General features: G+C 33.0%; 1 protein-coding gene and 1 pseudogene across 1 annotated transcript; both read right to left on the bottom strand.

Annotated features, from left to right (window-relative positions):
• Positions 1-78: 78 nt before the first annotated feature.
• LOC101265849 (vacuolar-processing enzyme-like) lies at positions 79-6,040 on the bottom strand (annotated as a pseudogene).
• A 5,642-nt stretch (positions 6,041-11,682) lies between these two features.
• VPE8 (vacuolar processing enzyme VPE8) lies at positions 11,683-15,390 on the bottom strand. The gene is made up of 9 exons (XM_069287885.1): positions 15,208-15,390; positions 14,098-14,262; positions 13,845-14,001; positions 13,220-13,305; positions 12,896-13,119; positions 12,705-12,753; positions 12,361-12,579; positions 12,076-12,282; positions 11,683-11,967 (listed from the first exon to the last, which is right to left on the bottom strand). The coding sequence occupies exons 1-9, from the start codon at positions 15,370-15,372 to the stop codon at positions 11,830-11,832; spliced, it is 1,410 nt and encodes a 469-aa protein (XP_069143986.1). The 5' UTR covers positions 15,373-15,390; the 3' UTR covers positions 11,683-11,829.
• Between the last annotated feature and the right edge of the window lie 4,775 nt (positions 15,391-20,165).

Genomic DNA, 20,165 nt, shown 5'->3' with positions numbered 1-20,165 from the left:
TGTGGTAAATGCTAAAAGCTTCATCATTTTCCAATTGTCAGACAAAATCGAGCTTGGAAGAAACTGAACAAGACTTGGTAAATGCATAAAAAAGTTAAGAAGACATTATTATTGAGAAATTAAAGCTTTAGTACATGAATACTGGGGAAAGATCTACTTCTAAACAGAATGTAGCTGTCAACTAAAAGAGGAAACATTGCAGCTATAACACAAACTGGCAAATAATGCCAACTGACAACTGCCAAGAGTATTCTCTACTAAGTTGAAAATGCTTGTGCAGACATAGCAGCCATCTTCTCACTCGTAATCCCAGCATTGCAGATGCTGGCGATGCCACGTACGTGTTTCCTTCCATAAGCTGTTAATCTTCCACAATGTGCCTCAAATATCTTCACCTATTATAGTAGTCATATTCTCATCAAAAGAACAAAAACACCAAAAAAAGATGAACTGAAATACCACAAAAAATACCCTTTTTGCCAAGTTAAATACTTACATAAGACTTGAGGCAGTCCCAGTTGTCAACAAGTGGTTGTTCAGCAGATCGAACGGTATGTAGTACCTCATTACCTTTTTCAACACCTAAAAGAAGCTCCCCTAGATGTTTTACATTGCTGTCCACTTGACTTTTCTGTTACATAACTTCATTTAGTTTCACAAGAGCGTCATATTTCTCATCGGAGCCTTCAGGAGCATTTTTGTACTGCAAACATTAAGGAAGAATAATACTGAAATCATGTGTAGGAAAATGAAATCTCCATCAAAAAGTGGCAGGAACTTACTTTGGTGAACAAATAGAAAAGTTCAGTACTGCACTGATCCACATTCCTTGATGATGATGTCGAGAATGGCTTTGCATCCAGAGAGTTATGACTGTGATTTTTGGAAGTTTCACCCATATACGCGGCAAGAGGATCAAAAACCACCACTTTATCACCATATTTATGGACATGGGAGCCATAGTTACGATATGTTAAGTTGGCTGCTGTTCTTTTTGCAACCTAAGTGACAAAATGAAATCATAACTCTTCCATTAAAATTGAAGAAAAGAAAGCATAGTATTGCCCAAACAAATTGCTTAAAGCTTAACAATATAAACTCTAACTCGACTATACTGCCCATGCAAGGTGTTAGTTTTTCGATCTTGTACATCACTGTTCATAGGTGCAGACAATAATTATTAGTTTGACGTAATACGTCATTTCCAAGTGTAAATTATAGAAACAAAATACAAGAATCTATACTCCTTTCTAACAATGTGGACTACGAGAATGGAGGTTATAAAAATTGTTTATATCTATCTTCCATCCAGGCAACACTGTACAAGTCTCCCAAGCAAATACCCTTAAACTCGGGAGGTGAACACTGACCAAAGCACGGATTATGAGGAGTACCATTGCCACACTATGTGCCAAAACTGTCTTCATCAGGTTTAGATGCAGTCATGGCATAGATATTAAGTCCTTTGGGGGGAATACCATCAAACATGCTTCCAGACTCACAGACTTCTAGGTCAATCACCTGAATATCATCCAACATAAAATACAGACTTTAAATTTCACTGATCAAACATTCGCGCAAAGGGAAAGAAAGCAAGCAAGTTACTAGTCTGTCATACGTCCCTGAAGCATGCTTCTTTTTCAACACGTCAAATAGTTCATCTGCGTAAATCAGTTCTCCACTTGGCATTGTTGATAATAATAAAAACAAGAAAATAGTTATGCATATCCTAATCAGTTTTAGAGTATCACAAATTGCAAGCTTCAATTTAAGTGTCACGAAATTTAAAACTTTTTGATCTTGTGGTGTTAAAATTGCGTATGGAATATCAAAATTGAAAAACTTATTAAATATAAAAAGAAACTCGATAGACCAAAAAGTAAAGTAAGATACTTAAATTGGGATAGAAGGTTTGTATTGGTTGAGTAAACAAAATTAATGCAAGGAAGATACTTACAAATAAATCTAGGGGCACCATGATCAGCATAGTATATGAAGATATGGTCATTTGACCACTCTTCAAAACTTTACCACTTCTCCCAACAACACCACTTCTGTTGGCAAGGATGACACTGAATAAGTTTTTAGCGTTAACATCATCACCTACATAGTCCTGCCTCAACAAAAACAAAACCCCTCATAAGCTAACAAAAACTCGAATAATCTTGAAAAATTTCCAAGAAAATGAACAAAAAAGAACAAACCTTAGGGACACCTTTGTAAACATCATGGCCATGTGGGTTATTGATGATGACACCAGGTCTATGAATACAATGATGTTCTCATCCTTAAGACCATCAATCTTCGGTATTTGATAAGTGTGACACACATTAGCCTGAAATAATATATTACACTCAATTTTTTTTATATGCCGCCTGCAATTTATATTAACACAAAGTTTAAAACAGAAAACAACATTATTAAAATTTGTAGAATATGGCTATAAATCATTATTAACAATAAATTCAAAGAGTATTTTTTTAAATTAAATTATTTTCGTTTGTAGAAAGGTAACTTTTTTTCAACGGATTAAAAAAAATTGTTAAATTGAAAGGTACATAGTTCTTATTTCTCCATTTTTACTTTGATTAACGCATTTCTTGTTTTTTTTTGTTTGGGGGTGGGGGGATGAGAATTTCTAGGTACTTAGCACATGCTTGGACTTTATTAGTTTCTCTGACTTCCTTCAATATATATCTAGTAAATACAAAATGTTGGAAAATAACAGAATTTACGACTTTAAGTTGGTAGTAGTTTGATACTCCCTCTGTCCTTATTTAATTATCCACTTTAGATGTGACACACATATTAAGACACCAATTATTATCATAGGTTAGCTACAATTTCACCTTTAACTTAAAAAATTATGCAACTTCCCAAGTATAATAAATGTATTTTCTGATTTCAAAAAGCATACATTACAACTTAGTGGTATTGGAAATTTTCTAGAATTAAATAAGGGCATTTTAGGAAAAGAATTGTTGTTCTTTCTTGATTTGTTAAAATGGACAAGTAAACAGGGACAAATATAAAAGAAAATATGGACAAGTAAATAGGGATAGAGGGAATATCTTTCTAATGCCAAAAAGATTTAAAATTTCAAGTCAAATCAAAATGTCAGATTTTTATATTTATAAATCAAATCAAATCACTTATAGTCGGATTTTTGAACTTCAAATTTTTGTGGAATTCTTGATTTTGTTTTTTTTTTTCTGTTTCAATGTGACTCATCTTTAAGCAGTAGTTGTAGGACAATCTAATTCAATCATCTCAAGACCTGTCTAACCCTTAAACAATCAATAATAGCTACATGATCCACAAAATACAACAAGTTGACAGATGTTGATGAAGATATTATTAAACCACTCCAGTCACCACAAATAAATCGTCAAACATTCACATTGTCGTATGACAATCAAACCAATAATGTCATTTATCCATCGTCAAGACTATGAATTAACGTTTACAAGGAATTGAATCATAATTTTTTTACGCGATATAAATTATATAAAAAAGGAACAATTTAGGATAATAACCTGATGCCTATAATTAGTCCAGCCAGCGGAGCCAACAATTATGACAGCCCATTCGGTTACTTTTGTTTTTTGGGTTAAGAATTTAGAGATACTACGACCTTCAATATTAACAAATATTGAGATCAAAACAAGGAAAAATACACCAACAATATTATACCTAGATATCATTGTTTTTTAAATTAACAAAGGAGCCAATCAACTAGAATGGAGAATATTGAGTTTGGTGTATGACAAATTTCTAGCTAATATGTCAAGAGCTCAATTATTTATTGCACTAGCTTTTGCTTAAAGATTATGAGAATAACAATTTTTCTATAAATGTTTATTTGACCATATCTTATAAGAAATTATATTTAAACTTTTATTTGACCAATTTTATGATAATTTTTCTATAAATGTTTGTTTGATAATATCTTATTATGAATTATATTTAAACTTGTATTTGACCAATTAGGGATGTCAATATGGGCTGACCCACTCCATCTGTCCATCCAGGCTTTGATATTTTATGGGTCAGGCCGAGCTAGCCCATTTTTTATGTGAACCAGAAAATGATCGACCCAACTCATAAGTACGTGAGCTATAGGCTTGCCGGGTAAGCTCACTTGTTTGGTAAGAAGTTGACACATTGTATTATAAGTGTATTAAGTTGTGTGTTAAATGTATTATCCATCAATAAAACTTGTATTATATGTGAATAATAAATTATTTTTTGTAATATAAATTAATAGTGTATTAATGTACTAAAAGTGATAAAGTGAAAAAATTGTTATTGCTATAAATATTAAATATTTTTTATTTGTAGTATATTTATGTAAGTTCCACTTATTGTTACTACTCATTAATCAAATTCACAAATAAAATTATCTTTATAATATGTATTAAAAATTTTTTTCCAAGTAAAAGTATAAATATCTAAATATAAATATTAACCTGATTGTTTTGAGTTTGGACGATTTAATATTAAATTTAGTATTATATTATATTTTTTTATTAATTTTAATTGGTCCACGTGCCGGTCTTGCCGATATTTCTCAGCCCCCACAAATCAGCAGGTTTATTCAACATCATATGAGACCAACATCATATAGAATCAACATTTATGCATTTCATTCATAACATATATGTATAAAGAAAACCATCCTAAGAATCCCTTCAAGGTCCACATGTGCAATATATAGGTAAAGTCCCATCCCTTTACTTACACTAGTGCGCCTCTCAAGTCATCCTAGTCGTTAGGTATCTTTTTACTTTATTCATTCATTTTACTTTCGGAAAAGTTTGTCATAACCAACAATAGACCATGTGAGCTAAACATGGAATTCGGTTTCAACCCTCACACTGAAAAGAGGGCATCCTACTTGCCAAGGTAGGACATATACGTCATAATAGCGTCTAGTGGATCCACTAGCTAGTTTTCCTATGGGGGCACATAGTTAAGAAACTAGGAAATTGTTTGTAGAAACTCTCTTTATGCTAATTTGCATTGTAGTTTCCATCTCATGAGACACTTGGTGAACCTACCTTCCTCATTGGAAGGAACACCTCTCACTGTCAAGTTCACTCGGTGCTAAGCTACATATTCCCTTTTTAAAATATCTTAGAGTCTTTCTTAACATCAGTTTATATCATAGGTCTTAGGAGACTAACCTCTTGTATAACATGATCATAGCTCCTAGGTTATAAGATGAGAAATTGCTTTCATCACAACCTAACATTAAGTGAGTATATTACATCATAATCATGGTAATAAATGCATATAGGAATCACCTTCAATCCCTCATCATAACATACCTATAATCTTCTCACAATTCATCACATTCATAACATGCTATCATATTCATAATCTCATCATATTCCTATCATACTCACATATTCATACTTCAATTGAACAACAACATCAAGAATAGACCAACATGATTGAAGTAAAGTATTCATAATCTTGAAAGTCTTACCATTGGTTTTCAAGAATCTCATCCAAGATCTTACCCTTTAACCAACAATTCACTCATCATCACCATATAATAGTAAGCTATCCAAGAATACTTCAATTATATCTCCGTCGATCATAAACCAACTTATATCACAAGTCAGAGTTAGGAGAAGAAGAGGATTCTGGGTATTTGCAAAGATTTAGATAAATGCTTTAGGGGATACATAAATCCACATATAAACACACATAAATCATCAATAATAATCTAATTAAGACTACATAATTCTACCTAGAAAGTAGACCCACGAAATTGAATGAAAACAAGTTTTTTGATGAATATTAAAATCAAAAATTTGAAGAACCTCGTGAGAAAAGGGGTCCCAAGAGTGAATAGCCTCCATACCTTGAGAATACTTCAAGAGTGGTCAATGAAAGTCTTGATTTTGAAGCCCTAGAGAAAGCTTGGTCTTGTTCTTCAATGGGGATCTATGGAGTAGTGAGAGAAACTAGAGAAGTAAATGATTTTAATTTCATTTAGGGATTTGATTTGGGTGGGTAGTAATGAATTAAAAATGACCTAAAATCAATATATATATATCCATCCCCTAAATTACCCGAAGTACCCCTCACTTTATTGGGTCTTTTTGTGAAGTCAACTTGACTTAAAAATGACGCAATCAAATCTGGGACATGGCTGCGCATCGCGGGGGCACCTCCAAATCTTTTTTCTGGAATCTGATTTGAGGCAGAGAGGTTTGTGACAACCCTGCATCGCGAGGGATTTTTTTTCCATTTAATTCTGTCCTTGCGACGCGCAGACAGCCTCAAATCGGGGCTATTTTAGTAGGCTGTTTTGGCAGCCTCCTTGCCAATGCTTGGGCCCTCTTCAAGGACCCCTAGGGTGGTCCTTAGGGGGTTGTTACTGGAAGCTTTGCCCATGTAAAAATTATTTTACCTATTTAAAGTATTTTTACAAGTTTTAGACTTCATACGACACTCCTAAACCTTCACAAGACATGAGGACGTCTACTAGTTCAATTTCGCTAGTTTTCGGATGTCATGGTCGTCCCTTGACGTTTAGGCTCTAATACATCTAAATCAAGTTTATTACCTTCATTTAGGTCTGAGAAAACTGTTTTAAAGCCTTAGACACTAGGTGAGCGTGTAGCCTAGGTCCTTGGATTTACGAGGTGTAATAACTTTACTTGCTCTTAGCTTCTAGACTTGACTCTTAACTTCTCTTGACTTTGATCTTAACTTTATTTGAATTTAATTATGGATTCACGGTTCGTGATCTAATGTTTATGGATGATTTTATGATGTTCAACTTAGAGGGTTCATGAGGCATCATGAGCATGAACTACTCAACTCAAGGACTCAAAGAAGACACTTCTTGTCTAAAGATTGTTCAACTTATAGGGTTCATGCAAAATTATGAGCATGAAATACTGAACTCCAGGACTTCATGGGTAACATGTAATAGTCCCATTATAAGGAATATAATCTCAATAGTAATAAGAACTCAATACTTAGAACTTAGAGATACTACTCGTTTCAATGATACTCAATTTATAAAATTCATGCGAAAGTTATGGACATGAACAATTAGACTCAAGGGTCAAAATATTAATAAAGGAACTCATGTATACGACTCTTCTCATTCTCATACTTACTAACTTAAACCTTAGTTCAAATCGATAGTTTACCTCAAACGATTCACTATTGATGAACTCAAAAGCTTTCTTGAACTCTACTCTTAACTCTCTCTTGAATGTGAATTATCAATTCAAGAGTTATGGTTCATGATATGAAAGATCTATTTGATAGTGTAAAATCATGAATACATTATCCTCACTCTCATGCTCACTTGCTCGAGTTTTGAAACAAGTTATTAAAAGTTGTAGAATACTCCATAAAATGATCCAAATTTTTTTTAGAATGTTCAAAAGAATTCTCCAAAGTTAATTCTCAACTCTACCTTGAATTTGAATTATTAATTCAAGGTTATGATCATGTTAGGAATGATGTTAGGTGCTTAGAAATAGCTTAGAGTAGTTAGAATCGAAAGGGAGTTAAGGTGCACTTTAAACGAACTCAAACAGAGCAACGAAAGAAAAACTTGATAGGGCAGGCGACCTTGGCACTATGGGTGGCGTGGGGCGCCAACTCTTAAAGTTTAGAGGAGGGTTTGGGGTGCTCTGGCAGGCGCATCGCGCCATGCCCCAACCCAGAAAATCCAGCAATTTTGTAACTTGTTTTCTCACCCTATTTTGCCTAGAATCGAACTGTTTCTTCCCCAATCACTTGAATACGATTACTTAACTTAATAACAGTCCAATCTACCGAAAACAACACTCAAATTAATCAATTTCATCTCAAGAAATCATCAAAACCCCAACACAACAAGATTTAGAATGAACTACAAGAACACCTATCAAGAACTCAAATCTTTCAACTTCAAGAATGAAATTTTGCTGAAAATAATATAATTGGTGTGTGGGTGAACTAAATCAACACTATGGAAGCTTACATACCTTTTAGGTATTAAACCAATAGCGAAAATCCGCTACTAAACTCATGAACGTTGACGCACGCCTTCATCCTTTCCTCTTTTCTCTTTTTTTTTTCTCTTATTGAACTCTCAAGTAAAACTCTAGGCGTATATTAGGATTATAAAACTGAACCAAATAGGATTAGCCCCTAAAAATATTATTAAAAACGAATTAAATCTGATTGGATAAGAAAAAGACTAAAATGCCTCTCACTATTTCCGGCTAACTTTCCCTAACTAGACAACCTAATTTCAAAAGGCCATATCTTGCTCATCCGAACTCGAAACTTAACAAACTTGGTGTCGTTGGAAAGATAAGTCAAACTTGGTAGCACACCTAACTCATCATGTAGTAGGAGTTATGGTCGTTTGAAGTTGACCTAAAAATCATATTTAATTTTACTCTCCAAATTTCAGATTTTCCTATTTCCAATTTAGCTCTTTTTGGAACTCAAGGTGCTACATCTATTGATCTTAATACTTAAGAAATTTTAAATTCCTTGGCAAAGGCTTACTCACTACGAAGTATGGTTCAAGTCTTAGCTCAATTTTTTTTTGGGGTGTTACATACTCCTTACATCCCAACTGAACTTCCACAACTACAACCTACATACGACCAACCCAATTTAACAATTCACAATTTACACAACACACAATTCAACAACAGTAATTTAACAATTATATATTCCTCTACAACAAACTCAATATTCATCAATCACATCTTCCACAGAAAGACACTCACAAGATCAACAAAACGCAATATCAAGTTCACTAATGATAAAGATGTTCAGTGCAATTGAATGCAATTTCAAGTATAATGATGCATATCTGACCTAGTGATACACACCCGGTGTCTCTCAATCATGGACTCATGAGAGACATATCTGTCCATGCATCCGTCGCGGCGCACGGCACGTTCCTCGATAATAGTATCCATCACGGCGAGCGATACGTCCATCAATATACGGTATCAATCACGGCGTACGATATATCCCTCGAAATATAGTATCCGTCGCAGCGCGCGATACGTCCCTAGAAATGGTACATCCTTTTTAATTTCTTACTCTTTCTCAATTCACATTATACTCGTCACAATCATGTCTTAGAACAATGCAAATGACACGTTCACACAAATAATTTGGAGATGATCATTTTCATATTAATGCACAATTCACAACAACACAATCGTGACAAAACATCAACAATGAGTCAATAAGCCTTTCAAACCATTCTTAACACCATCACACGCCAACAATTAATTACATTGCCTTTTATCACCCATTTTTCATCATTATAATTAATCGATATGGACAAGTCAACCCATCACCAAATCTCATTACCCCCAAACACATATTATAAGGAAGCACAAGAATTCCATATACTTAACAAGGGTTTAGAAATCCACCTGCCTCAAATAGTCGAACAATCACTCAGGGTCTTGAGTCTTATCCTTTCATTGGACTTTCAGATAAATGAAATCTATTCCAATAAGTAACCACACTAATATTTTAAAACTGACAACATACGTATTATATGTGTCTAATGTAGACCCAAAAAGTTACCCAAATCTATAATAAAGTTCCCAAGTTTCAAGCCTAAATTTAAATCTTAATTCCTCTGAATAACATAATTCCAATGACATCAAAAAGAAATATCAAGAAAATTATAAGTAACTTCCCAGCAAACTGGCGTTGTAGCAACAAGAGGAATCCAATTTGATTCCTTTGTTTTTATTTTCAAACCAAAGTCCCTTAATATTAATCATTGGATAATCATTATCCAAAATAGTAGCTAAACAATCATTGGCAACACCCTATTGCTTCAACCTTGCACCCGTCAACCGTCCCACAATTTACACTGAAATTACCCGATATAACTTTATAATAATTTCTCCAATATCTTACACATGTGACCTTCTACAAGAAAAAGTGATTTGGATAATCAAGAATAAAGAATTTTTAATGGATACCTGCTCATTCTTAAAGTGGTGATACCACATCACTGCTTTTTGCCGCATTGGTGAGCTTCTACCTCTCTTTTTCCTTTTTCACAAATTGTGGATTAAAATGTTAAGCTCCGCTAACTTATTTTAATATAGGTCAAATAGTATAGGATATCGAATAAATTATGACACTGACCCATTAACACCAACTTAAATTAACTATTTAAAATCATCCGTCAACTAAACAATCATACTAATAAATAATTCAAAAATTTTCAAATCAACTTCTTGAATTGATCTAAAGTGACCGGAATAACTATTAAGATGAGTAAAGCGGTAATTTTATAAAAAATTCAAAACTTATTTTCTGGGTCATTACAAATCCACTTGTTTTTCAAGAAAACATTTTCCTCCGTACGAAACACGCCCATAATGAAATTGTATATAATATTTATATGAAGAACAAAAGAACACACTGTAGATCTTTTTCTTCATCTGGACATGATATGTTTTTCCAGTTCTTTTGGCAAATATTCTTCGTCAAACCTAGGAGTTGCAAACGAGCCAGTTGAGTCGACTATGAGTCGATCAAAAAACGAGTTAAACAAAAATGAATAAGTTACTCGATTCGACTCATATATATATATATATTTTAAATGGGTAGAGTTACCCAATGAATAATATGGGTAACTATTTTCCCATGTTATATTAGAGATCCTGTTAAAACTTTAAAAAAAGAAAAGAAAATTAGCACTTCACTCCACCCCTATCAGCCCCTCCCCCTCCAAAAAAGAAAAAGAAAATGTAAAAAAAAATAATAATTCCACCCAACCCCCTATCAGCCTCCCCCCCCATCCCAAAAAATATTTACAAAATTTTAAATTTTTTTATTAATTTTTTTTTAAAAAAATTACCACCCTCGTACCAACCCTCCCCCCCCCCCCACTCCACACCCCCGTCCAAAAAAAAATCTTAATTTTTAAAAAAAATTTAGAAAATATTACCACACCCCAGCCCCCAACCACTAGCCCCCCCCTCCCCCTCAACAACCCATCCCTAAAAACAATTAACCAAATTATTAATTTTTTCATTACTATTTTTAATTTTTTTTTGAAAAAAAATTACTACCCGCTCCCTAGACCCCCTCCACCCCCACTGCCTACTAGCCCCTAGCCCTTACCACCTACCAGCCCCCCACCCCACCCTACCCCACCCCTATCCCCTACCATCCCCTTTTTCAAATCAAATGTAAAAAAAGTTTCATTTTTTTTATAGATTTTTTTAAAAACTTTCTAACTACCCAATCCTATATCGTGTTTTTTTTGTTTTACCTATTTTATCCATTTAACTATCCACTTTTTAATGAATAATATGGATATTACTCGTTTTTTATTCATTTTTTAATGAGTTGGATACCCAATTCATTTAAAATGGATAATATGAATGGATACCCATATTATTTATCCATTATGCCATCCCTAGTCATACCAAATACATGGACAAAATTATGATTGTATACAACTCTCTTCACTTATTGTTTTTTTTTTTAAAATTCAAGTAAGAAAGACTAGAGTCGTGTACAATAACTTAGGTTAATGAGTTGATGAGATCTATATATACATTTAGTAGCGGCTAAATGCTTCATCATTTTCTTTCAAATAAACAAACAAAATTGAGCTTGAATGGAACTGAACAAGACTTTTTAAATGCATAAAAATTTCGAAGGGCATTATTATTTAGAAAACAAAGCTTTAGTACATGGTTACAAGGCAAAGATCTGCTTCTAAGAAGCCTTTTCTGAATGTAGCTATTTGTTAATACAAACTGGCAAAACATAATATTTGCCTACTACCAAGAGTACCCTCTACTAACTTGAACACGCTTGAGCAGACATAGCATCCATTTTCTCACTTGTAATCCCAGCATTGCAGATGTTGGCGATACCACGTACATGTTTCCTTCCGTAAACTGTTAATCTTCCACAATGTGTTTCAAATATCTTGACCTATTATAAAGAGTTGAGTAGTCATATTTTCATCAAAAGAACAAAACACGAAAATTGAACTGAAATAACAAAGAAAACATTGCTTTTATCACCATGTTAAATACTTACATAAGACTTAAGGCAATCCCAGTTATCAACAAGTGGTTGTCCAGCAGGTCGAACGCTGTGTAGTATCTCATTACCTTTTTCAACACCAAAAAGAAGATCCGCTAGATGTTTTACATTGTTGTCAACTTGACTTCTCTGTGACATAACTTCATTTAGTTTCACACGAGCTTCATATTTCTCATCAGAGCCTTCAGGAGCATTTTGGTGCTGCAAACATTAAGAAAGAACATTACTGAATCATGTATAGGAAGATGAATCTCCATCAAAAAGAGGTAGAGAACATACTTTTATGACCAAATAGAAAAGTTCAGTACTTCTCTGATCCACATTCCTTGATGATGATGTTGAGAATGACTTTGCATCCACAGAGTCATGGCTGTGATTTTTGGAAGTTTCACCCATATATACAACAAGAGGATCAAAACTCACCACTTTATCACCATATTCTTTGACATGGGAGCCATACTTATCATATGTTAAGTTGGCAGCAGTTCTTTTTGCAACCTGAGCGACAAAATGAAATCATAAATCTTTCATGAAAATGGAATAAAGAAAACATAGGCATTGCCCAAACAAATTGCTTAAAATATATGCAATATTTGTCCATATATAACTGTATAAACTCTTACTCGAATATACTGCCCATGCAAGGTGTTAGTTTTTCTATCTTGTACATCACTGTTCATAGGTGCAAACAATAATTAGTTTGACATAATTCAACATTTCAAAGTATAAATGATCAGAAAAAAATTTACTAGAATTTATTCTTTTTTCTAACAATGTGAACTACGAGAACAGAGGTTATAAAAATTCTTTATACCTATCTTCCATCCAGGCAACACTGAACAAGTCTCCTAAGCAAAGACCCTTAAACTCCGGAGGGGGGCACTGACCCCAACAGGAATCAATAGGAGTACTCTCACCACAGTATGTGCCAAAACTATCTTCATTGGGTTTAGATGCAGTCATGGCATAGATATTAAGTCCTTTGGGGAGAATACCGTCAAATATGCTTCCAGATTCACAGGCTTCTAGGTAAAACACCTGAACATCATCCAACATAAAATACAAATTTTAAATTTCATTGATCAAACATTTGAGAAAAGGGAAAGAAAGCTTGAAAAATCTAAAGCAAGCAAGTTACCAGTTTGTCATACGTCTTTGATGCATGCTTCTTTTTCAACACGTTAAATAGTTCATCTGCATAAATCGGCTCTCCACTTGGCATTACTGATAAACAAGAAAACAATTATGCATATATCAGTTCCAAAGTATCACAAATTGCATGCTTTGATTTGTAACGAGCATTAGCTTAATTATCCAATTGCCTAACTATGTCATTAGACGGAAATTTTCCCATTATCCATATATTCGATAACCAAGTGTATAACATTCAATCGTGATTTTGGAATTTCTTATTAGAATTTTACATTTTCACAACTTCAAAATAGGGTCTCATTTCTCACATAATCACTCAAGTAATAAATTTATTATGTCAGAAAGTCACATTTCTTCTTGATTCCAATTCTTTTCAACAAACAAACTAACTTTTTGAGATAATAACTACTTCCATTGTCCCAATTTAAGAGTCACGAAGTTTAAGACTTTTTGATCTTGTGGTGTTAAACTTGCATATGGAATATCAAAATTGAAAAACTTACTAAATGTAAAAAGAAACTTGACAGACCAAAAAGGAAAGTAAGACGCATAAATTTGGACAAAAGGTGTATTAGTTGAGTAAACAAAATTAATGCAAATAAGATACTTACTAATCATTCCAGGGCTACCATGATCAGTATAGTATATGAAGATATGGTCATTTGGACCACTCTTCAAAACTTTACCACTTCCCCCAACAACACCACTTTTGTTGGCAAGGATGACATTGAAAAAGTTTTTAGCATTAACATCATCACCTACATAATCCTGCCTCAACAAAAAGAGAAGAGAAAACCTTCTTTAGCTAACAAACACTCTAATAATCTTGAAACTTCCCAAAAATTGAACACAAAAAGAACAAACCTTTGGGACACCTTTATAAACATTATGACCATGTGGGTTATTGATTATGACACCAGGTCTAGGGTTTGCTGTATTGTTAGCAATATCATCGTACATGAATACAATGATGTTCTCATCCTTAAGACCACCAACCTTCAATATTTGGTAAGCGTGGCACACATCAGCCTAAAATTATACAATCAAGTTATATTCACATTTTTGTAGCTATGATGAATTGTTTGACTTGACACAAAATTTAAAACAGAAATAAATATTCTTAAAATTTGTTAATTTGTATTACTCCTGATCAACTATAAATCATTTATCAACTATGAAATAATATTTTAAAGTTACATTGTTTTCATTTGTTGAAAGGTAATTTAGTTTTTGAACGGCTAAAAAGTGTGTTAAATTTGATTAGAGTAATTTTCTTTAGTACATATTAAGTGAATTGAGAGAAATTTTTTATAGAATATATAAGTGATTTTTTTTAGAGTTCAAGATAAAATAAGAGTGTGGGTATATAGTTCTTATTTCTTCTTTTTATTTTGATTAAAATGTATTTCTTCTTTTTTTGGGTGAGAATTTCTAGGTAGTTAACACTTGCTTGAACTTTATTATTCTATGTGACTTCATTCAATATATGCCTATTAAACACAAACTCTGGTAAAATAATGCGTTTTGGGACTATAAGTTGGCAGTAATTTGATATTATCAAATACAAAAAGAGTTTAAAGTTTTAAGTCAAATAAAAGTATTAGATTTTTCAACTTTACATTTTGTGAATTTCTTGATTTTTTTGTGGTTCGGTGTGAATCATCTTCAGGCACTAATTGTAGGACAATCAAATTCAATTATATCAAGACCTATAGGAAACATAAACAATCAATAATAGTCACATGATTCACAAAACACAAGAAAAAATTGATAGATGTTGATGAAGATATAATCGGATCACTTAAGTTACCACAAATAATTAAATAATCAAACATTCACATCGTAGTAAAACATTCACATCAATAATGTCATGTATCCATCATCAAGACTAGTAGTTAATGTTTACAAGGAATTGAATCATAAAAAAATTGTTAGGCTATATATATATATAAAAGAATAATTTCGGATGATAACCTGATGCCTATAATTAATCCAGCCACGAGACCCAGCAACTAGGACAGCCCATTTGGTTCCTTTTGTTTTTCGGGTTAAGAATTGAGAGATACTATGACCTTCAGTATTAACAGATATTGAGACCAAAACAAGGAAAAATACACCAATATTATACCTAGATATCATTTTTTTTAAAAATTAACAAACAAACCAATCAGCTAGGATGGAGAATATTGAGCTTGGTGTATGACAAATTTATAGAAAATATGTCAAGAACTTGACAATTATTTATTGCACTAGCATTAATTTGGTTATAGATTATTAGGATATCAATTTTTGTGTAAATGTTTGTTTGACAATATCTTTTGAGAATTATGTTTAAATAGTTAATTGACAATATCTTTAAATAATTATTTTGACCAATTTGACAGGATTTTGTCTGATATTTATTTTTATTCAACTTCTCTAGCTTTTAGGACATTTCATTCACAGAACTTTAAAAAAATTCAAGTAAAATGAATGTACAAACACAACTTCAAAAACTCGAAAAGGGATAAGGGTCTGATATACCCCTCAACTTTGTCATTTAGAGCTGATATATCCCTCGTTATAAAAGTTACTCATATATGTCCTTACTGTTATACAAACGGCTTACATATACCCCTGGCGTTACAAAATGAGTCACATATACCCTTCATTTAACGGAAGTTAAAAAATTAGTTTTAAATTTATATTTATTCCTTCAAATTTTTTTTTAAAAATTATTTAGGGGTATATATGATTCTTCTATCAAAGTTCAAGGTATATTTTAATTTTTTTCATACATAAATTATTTTTTGACTTCTTTTATTATAATTATTTGAGTTTCTTATTCTTATTTGGTTTTTTCTTATATTCCTTAGTTTAAAGAGAAAAAAATAAAACTATTTCTTTTGTATGTATTGTAATTTAATTTCGTATTCGAATAAAAAATTTGGTCATCTACAATAAGTTTTACAAGAATATTAGTGAAACCTAAATATATTTGATTATCAAAATAATAATTATAAATTAGTCATTGAAACAAAAAAAATCAAAAAAATGTTTGACGAGGATTAAATTTACTCATATAGGATTATATTTTTTAGAAAAAATTAATAAAAACTTAGATTAAAATTATTATTTTTTTCATTTCCGTTAGAGGAAAAGGATATATGTGAGCCATTTGTTTACAAGTAGGGGTATATATGAGCCACTTTCATAACAAGGGTATATCAGCTCTAAATGACAAAGTTGAGGGGTATATCAGACCCTTTTCCCACTCGAAAATTTTAACTGTTAACTTTAAAATTTATGATTGTATACACTCTCCTGAATTACCACTTTTCAAAAAATTGTAAATTAGAAGGGCTAGAATGGTGTACAATAACTCAGGTTAATGAGTTCATGGGATTTACATATGCTAAAAGATTCATTATTTCCCCCAAATAAACAAACAAAATTGAGCTTGGATAGAACTGAGCAAAACATAGTATTTGCCAACTGCCAAGAGTATCCTCTACTAACTTGAACATGCTTGAGCAGACATTTTCTCACTTTTAATCCCAGCATTGCATTGAAGATATTGGCAATACCACATACATGTTTCCTTGCATGCGCTGCTAATCTTCCACAATGTGCCTCAAATATACCTATTTTCAGGAATAGGCTAGTCATATTCTCATCAAAAGAAAAAAACAAAAACAAAAAAAGAACTGAAATTCCACAAAAAAAAACATTTGCTTTTTTTGGCAAAGTTAAATAATTACATAGGACTTAATTGACTCTCCCGCTCATGATGATAATAGATTCTTTGTAACTGTTGTTAATGATTGTAGTAGAATGTTGTGGTTTTTTCATATCAAATTGAAGAGTGATATTCGTGTTGTGTTGATAAACTTCTCCGTTCTGGTGAAAACTCAGTTTAATTCCTCTGTTCAAACTATCAAAAATGATAATAGTTCTGAATTTATTAATGTTGAATGTTACAAATTGTTCACCTGCCTAGGTATTATTCATCAAAGAACTTGTATTCACACTTTACAACAAAATGGGATTGCTGAGAGAAAAGATAAACTGGAAATAGCAAGGGCAATCAAATTTCAGGGCACATACCTATAAGATTTTGGGGTCATTGTATTCATGGTGCTGCCTACATTATTAAAAGGCTTTCTGCACCTGTATTATATTGTAAGTCTCCCTATGAAGCCTTTCACAAAGTAAAGCCTTCTATGCAATATATGAGGGTCCTAAGTTGTTTATGTTTTGCAAAAAATATGCATATTCAGGATGAATTTCAGCATAGAGGTGTAGTTTTCATACACATGAGATATAATGAACACACCAAAGACCTCCATAGGGATGTTATGTTCAGAGAGTCTGTGTTTCCCTTTTATTGTTCCAGCTTCTACTACATGGAGGCTACTTCCCTCCACTTTTTCCTCATACATTGATCCTGCTATCATTACTCTTATCACTGCTCTTGTTGATCCAGCTGTTCACGTTGAGCCGATCCCACTATTTCCCCAATTATGCCTGATCGAGGTGCATCAAAGCACCTTCATGGATTAAGGACTATGTAGCTTCTGTTAAGCTCAACCATAACTCCAAGACAATCTATTCCATTGACCATTATCTTGAGTATGAATATTTGACCCCTTCCTATCAAGCATTTCTTTCGCACTTTGGTACTGATGTGGAACCTTCTCTTTGAGGAGGTTAGTACAGATCCTAGATGGGTGGAAGCAATGTCTGCTGAAATAACAGACCAAGATGCCAACAAAACCTGGACAATTGTTCCATTACCTAGACGCAAGAGACCTATTGGTTCCAAGTGGTTCTTTAAAATCAAATACCAAGATTCTGGTGAGGTTGATAGATTTAAAGCTAGATTAGTTTGTAAAGGTTAAATCAAAGGGAGGGACTATACTACCAGGAAACCTTCTCACCAGTGGTTAAAATGGTTACCAACAGAAGTATCTTTGCCCTTGCTTCAACTGATAAATGGCATATCCATCAAATAGATGTTTTAATGCATTTTTTTTCAGGGGTGACTTACTTGAAGAAGTCTATATCACACTTCCTCGGGGATTTCAAGTTCTTAAGGGATTTAATGTGCTGGGGAGAAACCAACATGTTGGTCCATTAAATCACTATACGAGTTGAAACAAGCTCCTAGGCAGTGAAATGTAAAACTCTAGGAGGCTCTCATCAAACTTTACTTTGCTCAAAGTCATTTAGACTATTCATTGTTTAAAAAAAGGACTGGTGCATCCTTGGTGATAATTTTATTCTATTTAGATGACATGATGAGCACTGGAAACAATCTCAGCCTTATTCAGGCAACAAAAGGAATTCTAGAAGACACCTTTAAAAGGAAAGACCTAGGAGATCTATGATTGTCAGGCGCCGAGCTATCCCCAAGACGCGGACACGAGATCTATGATCATAAGTGACCCAAGCTAACCTTTTTGGCATGACACGAGCATACTGAAGATAAAATGAGCAATAAATATGTGCGGAATTTAAAGATGATGAAAATGAAAGTGATGGGGAATAGCCATATACTAAACTAAATATATGATAAATTGAGAGTTTAATACAAAGAGAAATATCAAACTCATATACTAAGTTGAATCTAACTATGTATGAAATAAGCCTCTAAACTGATAAAAATGTCAGGACATGCCCCAACTAGATCTATCAAAAACATAAACTAAAGACTAAAAATGATAAAGTTAAACATGTCACTAGTCTCCGAAGAATGAGGACTCACAGTTGATGCTGCTGAAATGAAGATCAGGAACCGATCTATGCATGGTCTGACTGCTGGAGACCCCAACCTACATCACGAGAAGATGTAGCATAATATATGCGTTAGTGCTTGGAAGGTATTGAGCATAAGGAGTAGAATAAAGCTGAAATAAACATATAACTAAAACAAGAAAAGGAAGAGCATAAATAGAACATGATATACATACTGAAATGCTAAACATGATTAAGATGAATGCAACGACCATGTTCTAACATGCTAAGGCTGAATACTGAAACATGGTTAATATAATGGAGTCTAACTGGACTGTAGGAGCTACTAATAACTGATGATAAAATCACATGAGCTAAATGTGGAATTACATGTATACGGCCCATCGAAAAGATTCAATATACTAAGCCAAAGGTATAGAGGCATGCTAGCATGATCACTAAAATGATGCCCACGAAGGAGAGTTACAACCTACATGACTCGTAGTTCTGGGACTATATGGGTACGCTGAATCCTAGTCCAACTCGGTATTATCCTACTCCGAATATATTAAGCGATTAACATATTATGACTGAATTTCTATAATACTGGATAGCTCAAAATGACATGCAAACTGGAATGTGCATAAATAATTGATAATGACACATTCAAAATGAGGCATGTACATCTGAAATACTGAACTATCTAACTTAGCATGTGTAATTCAAGAACTAAAGAAATACATGGCTAGGGTTCTTAAATTCATACAAGAAACAAAGTAATAACATGATAATCTGATTTGCAACATGTAAACAACTAGCTCATGATGATCCGCTAAATTTTTAAAAAACCTAGGTTTAATCATGATAAAGGAATAAAAAATCTGACTGAAATCTTGGGAACTAATGGATGAAAGGAACCCCTTAGTGAAATCCCACATACCCGGTGATGAATTCGACAGAGAAATCTTTTGATTTCGGGGATGAAACCGATGAAAACTTAACACATTCTTGGAGCTAGTGTTAGGTCGACTCTTTCTTCTCTTTCGCTTATAATTTCTAAGTTTTGATTAATTATTTGACTTAGGTAAGTTATAGTTATGTTTCTAGGATTAAACTGACTAAATGTAACACCCTAGAAAAAAATTTGAATTAAGACTCAAACCGTTCATCGTAATGAGTGAGATTTTACCGAAGAATTAAAATTTCTTAAGTATTAA

This window comes from Solanum lycopersicum, chromosome 8, assembly GCF_036512215.1.
Source record: "Solanum lycopersicum chromosome 8, SLM_r2.1".
Classification (NCBI taxonomy): Eukaryota; Viridiplantae; Streptophyta; class Magnoliopsida; order Solanales; family Solanaceae; genus Solanum; species Solanum lycopersicum.
Note: the sequence above shows the minus strand (reverse complement) of the source record. Positions and strands in the feature narration are given on the sequence as shown.